Below are 17479 nucleotides of genomic sequence, written 5' to 3' on the forward strand. Positions count from 1 at the left end.
TGAATTCGTCGAGTTCAAATTTGAATTTAAATTTTATAAAATTATATTAAGACTTGATTCGATTAGATCGAGGTTTAATTTGACTCGATTCGATTGTGCCTTAATATGTGCAAGTGTTTGCTGGCTTAGGCGTGTCCGTGTGGGAAGTGTGTCAGTGTAGGTGATGGAGATGTTGGATAAGGTAAACATAGGACAAGGGTCACAAACGGTTGCACCTGCAACCGTTTGTGCCGGTTGTATTCATTTTTCATTGTGCGTAACTTCCATTGCACACAATGTAACTTACTTTGCACACGACGTAATTTTACAACACTTTTTTGTGGGCCCCACACATGACGTAAAAATCGAGTTACATGCTCTAATTTGAACCGCACAAATTTTTGAGACCACACCGTGGCCGTGAACCTTCAGGAACGGTTGTCACTGACAACCGTGCCTGCCCCATTTCCGTAAACATAGATAAGACCAAAAGGGAGCATAATGTCAATTGTTAAAAGGAAGATCATGATTATGGTTCTATGGGCTCACCCACTCTACTCCACTGATCAATTGGCCACAGGGTTTTTCGTTAACGATTATTCATTTGACGTTCGAAAAAGGGGAAAAAAGAAATCATAGGTGTTAAGTTTATAAATATGTGAAATTAATTTGAAAAAATATTCAAGGACGAAGAGATAATAAAGGTGTGTTTTTTTGGTATTTGTAAAAATTTGACTGTAATTTGCTATAGAATTTGTAAAAAAAAAAAAAAACTTTTGTGTATTTAGGACTTGGAAAAATTAAAAACTTTCTGTTTTTTTTCTATTTGGAAGTGTGTTTTTCAGGAATTTATACAAGACAAATTTTATCTACACAAATCATAAACACCCCAAAATCTTCAAAATACACAAAACATCAAAAAGCGCACATACTATATTTCTCTTCTATCACTACCCTCCCACCTCATCCTGTTGCAGCCACCTTCCTACCGTTGTTGGTGACAATCATCCATTTTTTCTCTCTTTCTTTCTTCTTTCATCACCACCCCTTTCGCTGACCCTACCCTCCGCCTCCTCTCCCAAACCTTACCTCGTCCTACTCCTTTTCCCTTTCCCCTCTCTTCTAAACCTAATTATGTATACTCGGGTGAGAGAGAATGGGTGGTAGGGGAAGGGGAAAGAGGAGAAGGAGAAGAGAAGAGGAGGAGGGATAGAGGTAGAAAGAAGGAAAAGAGTGAGGAGAAGAGGGAGGGAGAAAGGAAAAAAAAAAAAACGAAGAGTGAGGTGGCACCAACGACAACAGTGGAGGTTGATGATGGTGGGTGGAGATGGAGACTAATGAGGTAGAAGTAACAACAATGAAAGTGAAACCAGTAAGGGAGTGTGGTGGCAGAAGAGGCAAATGGCAATGTATTTTTAAATATTTTAGAGTGTGTATTACAAAAAATTTGTAAAATTTTCTAAAGTGATTTTATAGACAAAATTATTAAAAAAAACTTGTATAACAGGAAGACCCATAAAAATAGGGGTGCCAAAAAGACCCTTAATCATTTGAAATATATAAACCTCTATCATGATATTGAGATACAAAATGAGAAAATGGTTTCAAAAAGGAGTATAGAAATTTCCACAAAATTAATCACATACTATTATAGATTTCATTTTCCATTTTAGGTTAAAATTTGGTTCGTTTAGAGGGGACAAAATCTTGCTCTTTGTAAGAAAATTTTCCCCTGCAGATTACATCATAACAAAAAAGTTCTCATTTACACATTAAATGACTCACACCTTGTTTTCTATTTACTTACTTCAATTGTTGTCATGATACTGATTTTCAAATATTCTTTACCAATAATTTAATTTAATTTTGGATCCGGGTGTCCATTGAACCATTGTCAAGATGTATTTCACATGTCATACTTTTGGAAATATAAGATTAATTAGAGAAAATAAATAAATGCAAGAGAAGGTAGGTAAGATTAAATAGGGAATGTAGGAAAATATAATAATTATTAATGTGTGTGTGTGTATATATATATATATATATATGATAATTTAGATGAAATTTAAGTGTGCTAACGAAATCGGGCACCTGTTATTATAAAAAAAAAAAAATCAGGCATCCGTTAAATGGTCCCTCATTTAACATCCATGATTGACTTCACTTTAGTCATTAGTGCATAAGAATAAATTACCAAAGAAAAAAAGCAGTTAACAACAATTGTTAAAAAATGAAAAAAAAGGAGCATAATATCTGTTTTCACTATTACATAGTGCTCCACCGTATCAAATAATTTATTCTTATATTTTCTTTTTATTCCTATTTAATAAAATTGTCACTCTATCTCCATTCGCTTGTGGCCAAGAAACACAAGGATGGAAGGGAGCGGGGAAGAGGAGGGTCGCAAGGAAGAGAGAGGGAGGAGAGAGGTGGCGGGGGAGAGAGAGAGGGAGAGGGAGAAGAGATCCCGACTAGTGTTGGTCGGCAGCGGAGGTGATGGTGGGTTGAGGTGGTGGAGGAAGACGAAGAAAGGAAAAAATGAAAAAAAAATTTTGTGTGTTTTTTGGTATTTTGAAGTTTGTATTTTAAAATTTTTGAGAAGTTTTTTGAAATTATTCGACTAAAGTTGTTAAAAAACTTGTATTAGAAAAACTAGGCAAAAAACTCTTATGCCAAACAGGGTCTTGATTTTGCTATCAACTTTCTCTCCCCCTCTTATTATATTTTAGAGGTATATTGTCTTAATTCAAAAACAAAACTATTGAGTACAATAGAGGCAATAAAAACATTGAGAATAGTATCTTATACATGCCTCACGGTCATCATTCTTTCCCCATTTGCTTTTGTCTTACTTTGTGTTTTTTGAGCAAAACTAAACTTTTTTTTTTTTATAAGAACAATGATCTTGTACAAAGAAATCAGAAATTTCTACTACGTCAATTAGCTCTACGATCTATCTATACAAACTGAATCAATTGAAACACGTAAGTTGAACAAGAGATTTCTTACTTTGTGTTAGTTATAACATGTATTTTGTGTAATACTTTAATCAACAATCTTAAAAGTTTTTATTATTATGCAAATTTACTTAAAATGCATTTAAGATTATAAGCCAAAGTCTGAAAACTCAATAGGGTTGATGGAACGAAAACAAACTTGAATCAGTGAAAGGACAAGATTTATGTTCTTCTTCACTGTTTTTAAAGTAGTCCATGCACTTAATCCGGTGTTGTCACCCGTTCCTCCGTGACAAGAAGATGGCAACAAGGTACTCAAGGTGAAATGCCAAAAGAGAGAAGAAGATGAAGTAGTGTTTCGTGGTCACATCTTGGATAAGCTTTCGAATTACCTGTATGATATTGTATATTTTCTACCAAATCATAGCGAAAATTTGGATTGCATTGGAGTATAATTACAATATTACAAAAAAAAAAAAGAAGATTTGGATGATTTTCTTATTAAGAAGTGTATTGATTTCATTTTTAAGGAAGGATCTCTCTCCTTGATTAAGGGCATTATCTACACGTGCTGACATCCAAATGTAAAGATTTTTTTTTTCTCTTAACCTTTCGATCAGACTAATTTCTTAAGATTGTGTAGAGACTTGCTCCAAAAATACACAACGAAATAATATACGGAAGTCGATCACGGGATATATTGATAACTACCAAATTATGAAATTAGTCGAACTACCTACCGGGCAAATGTAAAGATCTAGGGGTAGTGATTTATGAATCATTGCAAGTAGGGGTAATTATAGCAAAACTACACTATAATCGGAATGGTTACAAAAGAAACTACTCTACACCACTAATGCGTTCCAGTCAATTAAGTATTGAAGCATTTTTGAACTGAGGAGGATGCGTCGATTCTCCGAAACAGGAAGTGAGAATTCCGTACTAAAGTGAACCACGTGGACAAGAAGAACTTGGAACAACAATATAATAATATTGGAAGGTCTAAGAAGAAGAACACTTTTGAAGAAAAAAATACTTGACAAGAAGAAAAATTGAATTTGTTATTTTTGTGACAAAAATGCCTTTTAATTTTGAATTAATTTGTTTTACATTGTCGATGGACACCAACAAGTTTGAATGCGTGCTACATCATCTTACTTAATCAAATTTTATATATGTGATAAGCAAATCCGTTAGCTAGAAATGGTACATAAAAGATTTACCATTTAACTTTTATACACAACGTATATTCAGAAATCGAGATGAGAAGAAATAAAAAAACATAAAATGGTGGGAAATTTTTTGACTTTCTGTCTCACAAAGGTCAAAGGGTCGTTTGCGAGACAACAAACAAAAGGCTTTAACCGGCCAAAACGACAGCAGACCGAGTTCGCAATTCTGTCGTATCATCACTGCTGATGGATTCTGCTGGGCTGCAATTGATTCAACAACAGCTAACCTCCTCAACGACGTCGTCTTTGTCTCCGTCTCCTTCTTCTTCCCAATCCCAGCCCGAGGTGAAACAATGGGGTGAGAAAGTATCAGAAGCAGTATTATCTGCATATAATTCTCTTTCCAAAAAGGGCAAGCCTCAGGGTCGCGAAGTCACGGTCTTGGCCGCTTTTCTCATCTCTTCCCCGCTCAAAGGTCCCCTTGTTCAAAATTCCTCCTTTTTTCCCCTGTAATTCTGATTTTTATTCTGGCCCAACGAACGGTTTAAAAAATTTTAGCTAAAAGTTTTGTTTTTGATGTAGAATTGGGAGTGGTGGCGCTGGGAACGGGGACCAAGTGTATAGGGCGGTCTCGGCGGAGTTCAAAAGGTGACGTTGTCAATGATTCTCATGCTGAAGTTATAGCAAGAAGAGCTCTGTTGAGGTAATTGTATTTGGGAATTTCTTGATTTGTATATGTAAGTAATTGCTAAATTTGTTTAGAGAATTAATCTTTTTGCATTTTTAGTTAGTGTTCTGTTGATACAGCAGTTTGAAGTGGGGACAATGATATGATTAGTATGAAGATGGATTGTTTGGGGAAGGTGGTGGTTGAAGGAGACTAAAAAGTTTTTGCTGCCTCTGTTTTTTAAATTATGCTTCCGAGATTTATTATCCTGCCTTTTCGTACAATACTGTGTTTGTCTGTCGTGTTGTCGCGATGACTTCATCTAAAATGACTTTCCTTTGAGTGCTGTAAGTTCTTGAATCAAAAGTGTCGTCAAATCCTGTAATGTTCATCTAAAACAAACTTGCTTCGGGAAAGGATTGTGATTTTAGAACTTCCACTTGCATCCAGAGAAGCATAAAGGTAGATGGCATGATGCAAAACCTGTGAACTAGTTACTCTTTGTGATTGAGTTAATTGAGGTGTGAACCACAATCCTACCAGGTACTTTTATTCAGAAATAGAGAGTCTTACTGAGTTGTACAAGAAGTGTAGAGATAGTAGTGGAAGGATACCATTAGAAGGTGATGACATTGCGACGCCGCTTTCCTGTGTGGAGAAAAATGGATTTAGTCCCAAAAAATTCAAAATGAAGCAGGGCTGGAAATTGCATTTATACGTATCACAATCACCTTGTAGGTATTAGCATGCTTGGGATTCCTTCTATAATTGCTAGAAGTAGACTTTTTCACTTTTAACCATTTGGTTGCTCTGTGCTTCTTTGCAGGTGGAGAGGCCTCTGCCAGTTCTGAGACTTCGCAGGATACTATTTCAAGTGGAGAGATTTCATCATGCTTTTTTGGAAGAGTTAGTAATGTAATAGTGGGAGTGGATGAACCTAATGCAGGACATAATGGTAACATTAACTAATTATCGTTAGTTCTTGGAACTATATACTATGAGCCCATATAGTGATTTTGGCATTTTCTCATGGATATATTAGTCCTCTCTGCAATTTCTATAAGTTTGGAGCGCAAGTGGTTGGTTCTTTGATCTCCGTTTGGATTAGCTGTTTTTGGGGGTGTTTTTGAAATATTTTATTGTAGCAGTGTATATGAAAGACTTTTACTATAAATGTTTTTTGAAATATTTGATATATTGTATGGATGAGATTTTTTTGAGTTGTTTTTGTTTGTGTATTTCTGTAGCATTATATTTGAAAAACTTATTTTTGAAAAATAGGCCAATCCAAATGGTTATGTGTAACTGGTCAATGATCCATTAATATAATTGGCACCTGGTTATTAGGCAGTAATCATATCACCATTCATCAGAAAATCTTATAGTACTCTGCAAAAAAGATGTAGAAACTTTCTTTAAATAAGTAGCAAATGGAGAACGGGGAGCATGGCAATGATGAAATAGGGCGTTTTCAGGCTGTTTTAAAGCAAAAAAGCTATGGGTCAAACAGGAGAACTGGAACATTTGTTCAAGTTATGGTCCGTTGGAGATTCTTAATTATGTTATTTGACTTGTAAAGACAATAAATTTATATAATTTAGCTGTACCAACTAAGGCCACTTCCAAAGCGGGCCATTTGTACTATGAATTTAATTCCAAAAGGATTCTGATAGGGGAAACAACGGGCTTGCATAAAGAAAGGAAACTTCTATAGAGTATCAATGATTATGAACAAATTTGACTCAGGAGAAACAACATATTTGAACTACCTTGTCATCTCTGTTTTATTCACTATGATATCCTGTAATAGAAAAGCAGTTTTTGTATTTTTGCTTCTCTCTCTTTCCAGTCTTGACGGAGTATTTTCTTTGGTTTATCCTCCAGGTAATTTTTCTGAAGTTACAGGCACGGTTCAGAGGAAGCCTGGTCGTGGAGATGCAACGTTGTCGGTTAGCTGCTCTGATAAGATTGCCCGTTGGAATGTTGTGGGAGTTCAAGGTTTGTTTTTATCTTGTATTCAGCTTTAATTACCATGACAAAATTTTAATTACCATAGAGGTTTATATTGTGACTGTGATTTACTTGGGTAATAATCAAAGAGCTTCCCTCTACTTCTCAAACACGTTCCTCTTGTTTCCTCAATACCTTGAAGAAGAGATTTGGCCTGATTTAATTTAACTTAATTTATATCTTTTGACTTAATTTAATTGTTTTATTGGTCAGTTATTGTAATTCCTGTAATTTATTTGCTATTATGTTTTGATAGCTGTATGGTAACTCATGATGTCCTGGCTTGATCTGACCTTATTCTCCTTTTCTTGTGGTCAAACACTTGTGAACTGGACCATTCATTCCTTGCTTGATGTATTTTTTATTATGGTTGTTTTCTGATGCTCCCCCAATGCTGGCACTCCCCTTTTGACACAGTTATTTTTGTATAATGAATGAAAATGTTATTTTATTTCATTCAAATTGAATTAAGCATTTTGATCTTATTCATCAGAAGGAAGATTTAAGAATTGAATAAATTCAAAAACCTTGTTTGGGGACTCTGGTTTTTCTGTTTCTTTGAGTTTGTGACTTGGTTTTATTCACTGTTGTAGGGTAAGGAATGGTGTTTGAATCTTGTTTCTTATTTTAGATGGTACTTTGGCTATTTTGTTGCAACAATAATGATGTAATTCAGCAACTATTTTCTTATTTGCTGTTTTACTTGATCTTAGATTAGGGGGACTTATATTCTTTAGGGATTAGTCTCTTTGGTTTTTTCTTTGATTGGATCTGGACGTTCTTTACAATCTATTAATTGGTTGCTGGTTTTAAGTTGTTCAGTACTTATGTCCTTATTGCTGCTGCAGGTTCTTTGCTTTCTTACTACATGGAACCAGTTTATGTATCTTCTATTACCATTGGCCTATCCCATGTAAATACTGAAATTTCTGTGATGGAAGATAACTTGAGAAGAGCTTTACATGAAAGGATCCTGCCATTGGCCGACAAGTTAATAGATCCATTTCAGGTAAACAAGGTATGTATTCAGCATCTAATCTCTCTCTTTTGTTACATATGGTTTTTTTCTGGTCAACTCAACCTTATTGTAATTGGCAGCCTGTATTTTGCATTGCTGGAGTGCCCCCTAGGGAGTTTCAGCATTCGGAGGCAGCTCTGAGCACTCTAACTTGCGGGTAACCTTGACTGGCGTCTTCCAATTCTTAGTCAATAGATCAATAAATAATTCAATTTTTTGATGTGTGTATTCCCGATTGGCAGATACTCAATATGTTGGAATAGGTCTGGCTTACATGAAGTCATACTTGGGACCACTGGAAGAAAGCAGGGCACATCTGCAAAAGGAGCAATATACCCTTCTACAGAGTCCAATTTATGCAAGTAAGAAACCATTAGTTACTTTCAGAAGTCGAGGAAAAAGTTGGAGCATCACTGCCAGTAGTTACCTTGTTCTGATGGAATTTGACATTAAAAATAGATCTGCATGTAAAAACAGTACTTAGTAGTTATAATGTGAGAGGCCCACATTATCTTTGCTTCCACCTCTTTGTGAAGCTAATATCTGTGCAGAATTGATAAGATATCGTGGTGCTAATAAGTTTTTTTTTTTTTTTGTATTTATTGCTCATAGGTTTGCTTAATGTCTTCTTAGGAAGCGCTTGTTGGACTCATTCTTGTCCCTAGCAGATCAGTGGGCTGCTGAATATGCAGTCAATAAGAAATCCTATCGAGAACTCAAGGTCAGTTGATTAAGTGCATTACTGAAGATTTTTCTTGATTGCTTTTGTTGCATTTCCCTACTAACACTTTTTATCGTATTCAAGGCATAGATGTCACCTTGTCTGTGTCACAAGGGAGAAGATGCCTCTCAAACTCCAATTTCTTTCCTTTCAAGTTGTAATCAAAGAAAACCTGCACAATTTTAGCAGGCAATTTATTGTTCCATAAGGTTTTGCTGCCATAACTGGTGCCTTGTACCATGAAGAATCTTTCTATAGAATTAATACTGACAACTCTTACTCTTTCTTTATTTGCTACACATTACTAAATTTTGAGCCCCTGTCACCTTCAGATTTATTTCCTGGTGTTTATCTGAAATAGTTTCCGGCGGTCCTTGAGATATCCAGATAGTTTTGCAGTTAGGAAATAATTCTTCCTCAATGTATTTTGCTGGCTATTCTACTCTCTGTATGCGGGATCTGTTTGCACAAACTCATGAACTGATGGCTAAGATCATCATTTCACAGCTTCAAGTTTTCACCTTCTCTGTTGAATATTAAGGACTCTTTTATCTTCTATTAACCCATTTGGTTAGTATTTCAGTGTTCTTTCCATTTTCAAAAATTTCAGGATTTTAGTGATCTGTTTAACTTGGTTGCCCATAGCCCACTGTAGTGCCATTGCTGCATGACTCTCTTTCCTTGTCCTGAGTCAGATGTAGTGACCTGACAAAATAAACATTTTCTTCTTGGAAGGTGACATTGTTAGAGCGTGTATGAACATATAAGACTATTAATTAGTACTTTTCTGTGGAAGCTTTTATGCATCTTATGGATTTATTATTGTTGATACTTATTCTTTTTTTTGTATTTTTTTTTTATTTTGCAGGATAGAGCTTCTGACTACAGTTTCACTTCGAAGATTTTTAAAGGAAGCCCCTATTTTTCAAACTGGTCTGTTAAACCTCGGGAGTTTGAGTCCTTCATAGTGCAGGATAACGAGGTTAGTTCATGAGACTGACTTTTTACCATCCACTTCTAAGGTTACACTTGGGAAATTGAACAAAAAACAAAAAAAAGATTTTACTACAAGGCCTTGTGGTGATGATGGAAGGGGATATGTGTAATTAAATATAATGTTGAGGGAAAATCTACATAGGTTAATTCAATTTTTTTTTTTTGGGGTGGAAGAAAAGGTATAATGTTGAGCTCAACTCAATTTCGCTTTGTTGATTTTGTTCGATTAGATCTTAGAGCTTTGATTTTTATTTCTACAGGGACCTACTAGTGAAGGAAAAAGTGGAATGGTGAAGAAGAAAAACTGAGGATCCCTTGTGGCTCAATTTTGTGTCATTCCTTCCATTTCTTCTGTCCAAAATTACATGTGAATGATTGAGAGCAAATTGGAATATGATTTATCAATTTTGAACCGTCTCTTCAATCATTAATGCTGTATTGAGGGGGAACTAATTATGGATGGACTCATTATAATCTGCTAGTCAATTTCACTAATAACCGAAGATTTTTTTTTTTTTTGGTTATTTAAAGCCTTTACTGCTTTACTTGAGCTCTATGTAAATGTGGTGCATTCACATGTATTATTCTTCTCTTCCACGGAAACACCACGATGATCATCAGGGGTCATTCTTTATTGTCCTGGTTAATGCAACTTTGGAAGTGACTTCCATTCCAGCCGTTAAAAGCCTTCTTCTGGATTATCCAAGGCCAGTAAAGTATCATAACTGGTCTCTTGTTTTTCCTCGCACACATGCGTGGGGTGCTTTTTAGTGGCGTAAACGAGTTTAATCAAGTTGAATACTACAATGTTCAAATTTGTTTAATTAATATAACGAATCTGAAAATTTGTTTAAATTTAACTTGTTTAGTTGTCAAATCGGATGTGAAATCAAATAAAGATATATTATATGCTATTCATACTGTTTAGGTGAAATCAGATAGATATGTACATGGATTTTTAAAAAAAAAGACTATTCGTACACATGGTCAATGAGAGATGAAAAAATTCATTTTGTGAAATGTGAGGGATAAAAACATTTATTTTGTGAAATGTGAGGGACGAAAAAATTCATTTTGTGAAATGTAAGGGATTATAGATGGATTATGTAAATTTTAATTCGATAATTTTGTCCCTAAATAATGCTCGCATGCAAGGCACGTAACGAATTTTGATAAAAAAAAAACTAGTCGAAAACCTAAGTAATGATCAAATTTGACCAACCTGAATTTATAAATGACATAAAATTATAATTTTAAAAGTGAGAGACAAAAAAAGTCATTTTACAAAAATGTGAGGAATGTTTCAAAAGATTTTTCCGAAAGTTTCAGCTCAGATAAGCTCCTATCAAATTGAGTTCGATTCGAGTATCGAATATCTTGATTCATCTTTTAATTCTAAAGTTTTGTTTTGATCACATTAGCGACTGAAACCATTTCTTCTTCTTCACCTCCCTAGTTTCTCAGTTATTCTATCAATTTGAGTTTCCAAAAGGGCTTTCCAAAAGTCAAGCCTCCACACCTTTTTAATGTTTATTTCTTATGTGTTGACGAGGTACACTATGGTCCTAAAAGGAATTTACATGCTGACGCTGATTTTGATTCGTTTGCACAAACTCTATGGTCCTGAGCTTGCGTATGTTGACCGCAACTCAAGACTAATCTGATAGGTGGTGAAACAATCAAATGCAACGGCTGCAAAATTTTAATGTTTCAGCTCCTAATACAATGCATAGGCTTCGGGTAACAAAGGAAATAAAACAGAACAAAAATAAACGTTAAAAAAAAAGAGATTGGTTGGTGTCAATCATTGATTTGGTGTTTTGAAAAGAAGATAAAGGAAAGAATAAGCATAATTTGGAAAACAATATTGAGTGTATTTGGATTGTCAATTATTTTACTTTATTTACATCTTATTTACACACACTGATTTGCTTGCATCATCAACACATTTTCCGATCACATTTTTATCTCATGTACATCATATCCAAAAGGTGCTACAATACTTTTTCACAAAATTATCTCAAATAATTTATAATCCCAAAAAAAAAAAAATAATACGTGTACATTTTAGTTTTTATTCAAGAAATCTAAGCATTAAATGCATAATCTGTCTCTTCAGCAAAAGAAAGGAGATTGGAGTCAAAATTTCATTTTTGGAAGGAAAACGAAAGAAATAGTACTAAATATCATGGATTGGACCACAATAGACGTGATGTTAACTCCACGGCTTATGGTGGATGAATCTTGATCGTCAAATGCATAATAGTAGTATAATACTACATCTCTTCAACGACTCCTTTCTCTGCCTTCATTTCACATCCCTGCCAACCTAATGAGAACCATAGGATTTCTTACCTTCAATTTTCGTTGAGACACCTAAATATACCCCTAGCATTTCTTTACTAAAAGAAATATTAGTGAGATGGGATGCACATGCTGAACACTATAATATTCCCCACCAAAAAAAGAGCACCAAGAGCATCAATTCGGGCTGTGAAATAATATAACCAAGAATATATACACAGAATTAATCTTATACACTGACACTGTATACGTCTACATGGTTAGATATATGTTATATGTGCAAATATCCGAAGTGTTAGTATATATACTATGAGCGTATACAATATTAATCTCTCTCTATATATATTGTATATATATATAGAGGGGGGGGGGGGTTTGTAGACCTTAATTAGTAGTTTGTACGAGGAAAAAATCTCTTAAACCAGAGGAGGATATTTACTAGGATGCTGACACTGAAAGAAAAACTCTAGAACACTCCGATATTAACTATGACTAATTAAATTTCCTAGTCTCTATTGGATGAACGACTTTTGATCTATATTCTGGTCTTCAGTTCTGTGTCTAGCAGCTACGTTTTCCATGAGAAGAACGCTCATGCAGATTTTCGCCGCCAATTGTTGATACCAGAGGAAGCATTCCAACGTGAACTGAACTTGACTTTAGGGACAAGGGAAAGAAACCTCCTCTTCCTGTTCTAAGCCTCTTCAACTTCACATGATCCACCAATCTTTATTTCCGCCCCTGCCTGCGGGGACAGAAAACCTCATTTCTCTCCATAGTCAACTAGGGAGGAAATTTAAAGATTGTAATAGCAACCGATAATTAGAGGCTATCGAGAAAAATCTCCGGCCTACATAACTGGGCTTTCTAGGATTCTTCGGCTTGAAGCAGACAGACGCAGCAGGTCAAGCATGAAAGCTGAGGATGAGAAATTGATGAATATTTTCTGGCTCAGGCCTGCTTTTCAGAAAAACTCATGGAGAGCAGGAGGATGGTGCTCGTCGTCAAGCAAGACTTTGGCGTTGACAACCACTGTGCTTGTGCTCTTGATCGTATTAGTCGTTTCATCCTTAGCTTTCGCGGGTTGGATTGATCTAGTGAGTACATACCATATCCTTTCCTTTTTGCTCCAGGACCTCATTTCACGAGCCCCCCTCCTTTTGATTGGGTGTTTGATTTATTTATACCAAATTTACTAGCCTATTTTCATGCCATCATTTATAGCCAATTAATGAAGCCATGATTTATGAACTTTTTGCAGGGTAAATATTCTGGAATTTCCTATGAAAATGCCCTGAATTTGTTTGTCAGGACGCCCAGTTCTCCTCCTACTCTGCCACCGCCTCTGCCTCCGCCTCCTCCTCCGCCTCCTCTGGAGTTTCCTCTCAACTGCACTGCATGGAAGCAGAACAAGACATGCCCAAACAATTATCCCATCAACTATGAACCCACGAATCTCGACCCTTCATCGAACACGACGTGCCCTGATTATTTTCGATGGATTCACGAAGATTTAAGGCACTGGAAAGGGACGGGGATCACAAGGGAGATGTTGGAGGGAGCAAGAAGGCATGCTCACTTCAGGCTGGTGATCCTGGACGGGAAGGTCTATGCAGAGAAGTACAGGGAATCAATCCAGACCAGAGCTTTGTTCACCATGTGGGGGATCGTACAACTCGCGAGATGGTACCCTGGAAGATTGCCTGATCTCGAGCTGTTGTTTGACTGCAATGATCGGCCGGTAATTCCATCAAAGGCCTTTCGTGGACCCAACGCTGGTCCTCCACCTTTGTTCCGGTATTGTTCGGATTGGTCGAATTTGGATATTGTCTTCCCAGATTGGTCATTTTGGGGCTGGTAATTCTTGAATAGTCCATTCTCAGTTGCCATCTCAAATTCAAATGTGCTAATAATTTTCTTTGTTCTGTTTTCTTGACCTTAATTTTGTGTGAGTTGGAAATTAGACAATGTGACGTGGTCAGTTAGTGTAATGCTTAAGAAAACTAGAAAAGTCAAGCCGAATGACCCGCATTAATTGAATCAAGAAACAGTAGAACTTGCACCAAGTGTGTAGTAGTATTAAACTATATTATAAAACAAATTTCGAGTTATTTCAATCTTGGCTAAATAAATTAAATTAAATTTTTATTGTATACAGCTATTTTAATTGTATTTTTCTTTTCCATTGAGAGTAAAATTTTTGATCAGGCAGATTAATTGGGAATTTTGTTTTTGAGGTAGGGCTGAGACGCACATAAGGCCATGGAGAAGTTTGTTGAAGGACATAAGAGAAGGCAACAAGAGGATCAAGTGGAAGGATAGGGTACCCTATGCGTATTGGAAAGGGAACCCTCATGTGGCTCCATGGAGGGGTGACCTCATGAGATGTAACGTTACAGAAAAGGAAGATTGGAATGCTCGTCTGTATGTCCAGGTACCGAATTGTTACTCAGTCTGGTAGTGGCATTATGCAATGATTAAGGGTTTGATTAACTGAACTTGAATTTTTTTTGTCAATCTCTGGTACATATGTATATATAGGGTCAACTAGTGCAAGTGAACACTCGTCAAGGCAAGTTCATCATTGAGAATTATTCATGTGTTAATTGTTTTTTTTTTTGAAAACGTAGAAATTAAGTTGAAAAAAGTGTATAAATTGGAAGAGGAAGTATAATTGTGAATCTATATATTCACATAGTAGTACACTAGAGTATTAATTAGAAAAAAAATTAACCGTGTGTATGAATTGTAAGAGAAAGCATAATTATGAGTCTGTGTATACAGGATCAACGAGTGCAAATAGATACTCGCTAATACGAGTTCAACGTCTGGAATAAATTTAAAAACTGTATAAATTGTAAGAAAGAACATAATTATGAATGTATGTATTTGCATGGTAATATACTAAGGAGTGTTTAGCAAGCACCAAAAAGAAAAACGACCCATGTGTATATTTCCGATTCTATAGGCACTCTGAACTTTTTATTAAGGAAAATGGGAAAAAAAAAAAAAAAAAAGAGAGAAAGGTTTCAAGTCAAACCAATCTCTTGTATCATTTCATGTCCTGTTCTGTTGTGTAATGCAGATTAATGAACAGAGGCAACCATTTGGGCTTTTCTAATGTAGAAAGAGGACAACCATTGACGTCCAAATCAATTTTCTAACCAAATTCTATATTGTTTCTCTCAGGACTGGATCAAAGAAGGACAAACGGGATATAACCAATCAAATCTTGAAGACCAATGCACTCACAGGTGAATCTCAAAATCCTGAACGTTGAACTCACTCTGCATTTTCTTAAGAGTCTGTCTCTATCGGATTGAATGTTAATTGATTCTTCATAAGTATGTTTTACTTCAATTTGTATTTTATGTTATATAGCATCTCACTCCTATGTTTCAACTACATCCGGCTCGTCTTTGACCGTCGTTTAAAAGTTGAATGGAACTTCCCATAGCTGTTAAAAAAAAAATGCAACTATATGACTTTTATTTATATATAAAAAAAAAGAGATTTTTGAAGTCTTTTTCCTTTTTCGAATGATTGTATTGGTGACGATTTATAAAAATCCCTGCAAGTAACTTCCCGTCTGCAGGGCATGATGTCTGCAGGGCATGATGTGCTTATTCATGGTGGTGATCGGAATCGAATCTATCCAAATTTTTTTCTGGAAAAAAAAAAGAATACGTTACATAGTGCTATTGTTGTAAGCTTCTTTTCTGCAAGTAGCTTAATTTATTAGGTCTAAACAATTGATAATGGGATTTTTTTTTTCCATGTAATGCAGATACAAAATTTATATAGAAGGATGGGCATGGTCCGTGAGTGAAAAATACATCTTCGCATGCGACTCACCGGTGATGCTAATAACTCCCCGTTTCTATGATTTCTTTATAAGGGGCATGGTGCCGCAGCGACTACAAGTAGCGGATCCAAGCAAGACCAAAGCTGGTCCGTTTCTTATGTACTAATTAACCAAAATAATGACAAATTAACTAAGTTATAAGCTGGAAAATTTCGGACTTCACGCTCCTCCGACATCCGCAACTTGAATGAGATTGACCAAAGGCAAATTCCCATCGAAAGCCTTTTTGATACACGCTACGCACTCCAATTGAGTCTTGAACAGCTTGAATCACTGGTTGGAGTTTCTTGGTATGAGCACACGTTATTGGATCCACTGGGATGTGCACGGGATTGACTTGAGCACCTTGAGTAGGTTAGACAGCTTGCGCGACTCCATCAGTGTGGTTTTCAATTTTTCAAAAATCGCAGTTATCTGATCCTACTCACATATGCAAGGTTGGTTAAGATAACCAATATCCAAATCTCAATCCATAATTATTTAATTATTTACTAATAATTTAAGTTGTGAGCTCCATGCCATCATACATTTTGTTTTCACAACTTATAAATTTGTATATTTAACCCTATCTTCCATTTACTTTGTCCGTTTCCTATTATCGTTGCCACTAATTTCATTTATTCTACTACTTTTTCCTCTTTTGTCAAAATTCTTTTTTCTTTCTTATAAATTCTATCCACTTCACCACACTATTTATTTTGTGTTCAATTTTAGAGCTTACATTTTTTTTGTTGTAAAGCAATCTGTCATCCATAATAAAAAATGAACTAATAGTTTTCAAGAAGTAGCAAAAAGAAAATAAATGTTTGGAATATTTTATACTTTAATTATCTATTGTGTTTTGATTTTCTATCTTGTTGGTGGTATTTTTAGAGTTGTAGGGCTAAATATTTTATTAATTTAGACAACTCTTTTATTGTGATTTTCTTCATTAATCTAATTATGTTTTACTTTTTTTTCTACACGTATAAGAGGATTAGCTTATCCTGTATATTGGACCTTATCTTGTAGGTTAAACAGTAAGCGATTAAGCAATTGAATAGGGTTAGGATATGGAATACGATTTTGCTGAACTGCTACCTGCGACTAGGGTCAGCGAAATTGTAAATGGATTGGTTATCCGATTCATGAACACCCCTAGTATTTGAATTGTTTAAGGGTCTAAAATGTAATTTAGCTAAGAATTGAAGTATGAACTTTAGCTGATTATTATATTAGATAACGTTTAAAAGAGGTCTACCATCCCAAAACGTCAAATGCATAAACAAGTTAAGACAGCTTATTAGCAATGCCTTACGGCCTTTCGAAGGAAAATTTACCAAAGAAAAAAAAAAAGTTAGCTTCTTACCTCAGACGAATTTGTTGGTGGCTCTCCTAGCAAGTACTCCTTCCGCAGATTCAGGGGAAATAATAATATTCGTCTGACAATTTTCACTAATATAAGCATGGTCCTCAAACTCAAAAATCGCGCGACAAAATTTTTGAGGTTTTGCAAATTGAAAGGTTTGTACCATTATCTTTTACAGAACAAAATTTGTGTAACTATTCGGACTTAATGCATAATATGCAGGCATAGGCATTTTGCTTTCCTTGACCATTCCACTGTTAGACATGAAAATGCTTTGCACTCCTTTTTTTTTTAGTATAAGTGGAAGGTCTCGAATCCAAGATTTCTCACTTATATTTTCTCCCTCCATACCACCCAACCCATTCTTCCCTCCTCCTCTGCTCCTCCCTCCCAAAAAAAATGCTTTGCACTCATTATTGAGCACGGACATTTTCTAACTTTT

The 17479-nt window shown here is 35.5% G+C and overlaps 2 protein-coding genes across 6 annotated transcripts; both read left to right on the forward strand.

The window, feature by feature from the left end:
* The first annotated feature begins 4326 nt into the window (after positions 1-4326).
* Positions 4327-10037, forward strand: LOC113760575 (tRNA-specific adenosine deaminase TAD1-like). 5 transcript variants are annotated; one of them, XM_027303208.1, is made up of 11 exons: positions 4327-4583; positions 4691-4811; positions 5319-5509; positions 5602-5730; positions 6660-6773; positions 7634-7803; positions 7884-7960; positions 8046-8165; positions 8437-8524; positions 9393-9506; positions 9781-10037. In XM_027303208.1, the coding sequence occupies exons 1-11, from the start codon at positions 4355-4357 to the stop codon at positions 9826-9828; spliced, it is 1401 nt and encodes a 466-aa protein (XP_027159009.1). In that variant the 5' UTR covers positions 4327-4354; the 3' UTR covers positions 9829-10037. The 5 variants fall into 5 exon arrangements, with proteins under 5 accessions (XP_027159009.1, XP_027159010.1, XP_027159011.1 ...); XM_027303209.1 differs by having other exon boundaries at positions 7634-7794; XM_027303210.1 differs by having other exon boundaries at positions 6675-6773.
* Positions 10038-12216: 2179 nt separating this feature from the next.
* On the forward strand, positions 12217-15082 carry LOC113761921 (protein O-glucosyltransferase 1-like). Its single transcript, XM_027305107.1, has 4 exons — positions 12217-12921; positions 13086-13681; positions 14066-14258; positions 15014-15082. Exons 1-4 carry the CDS (start codon positions 12736-12738, stop codon positions 15080-15082), a joined length of 1044 nt encoding a protein of 347 aa, XP_027160908.1. The 5' UTR covers positions 12217-12735.
* The last annotated feature ends 2397 nt before the right edge of the window (positions 15083-17479 follow it).

Source organism: Coffea eugenioides, chromosome 2 (genome assembly GCF_003713205.1).
Source record: "Coffea eugenioides isolate CCC68of chromosome 2, Ceug_1.0, whole genome shotgun sequence".
NCBI classification, from domain to species: Eukaryota; Viridiplantae; Streptophyta; class Magnoliopsida; order Gentianales; family Rubiaceae; genus Coffea; species Coffea eugenioides.

Bases quoted from the DNA above. Each gene is read 5' to 3' on its own strand.
- LOC113760575 (XM_027303208.1), top strand. From the start codon at position 4,355: ATGGATTCTGCTGGGCTGCAATTGATTCAACAACAGCTAACCTCCTCA. The intron at 5,731-6,659 runs GTAACATTAACT...TTTATCCTCCAG, and splicing joins ACCTAATGCAGGACATAATG to GTAATTTTTCTGAAGTTACA. The intron at 8,525-9,392 runs GTCAGTTGATTA...TTTATTTTGCAG, and splicing joins AATCCTATCGAGAACTCAAG to GATAGAGCTTCTGACTACAG.
- LOC113761921 (XM_027305107.1), top strand. From the start codon at position 12,736: ATGAAAGCTGAGGATGAGAAATTGATGAATATTTTCTGGCTCAGGCCT. The intron at 12,922-13,085 runs GTGAGTACATAC...AACTTTTTGCAG, and splicing joins TCGCGGGTTGGATTGATCTA to GGTAAATATTCTGGAATTTC. The intron at 13,682-14,065 runs GTAATTCTTGAA...TTTTTGAGGTAG, and splicing joins GATTGGTCATTTTGGGGCTG to GGCTGAGACGCACATAAGGC.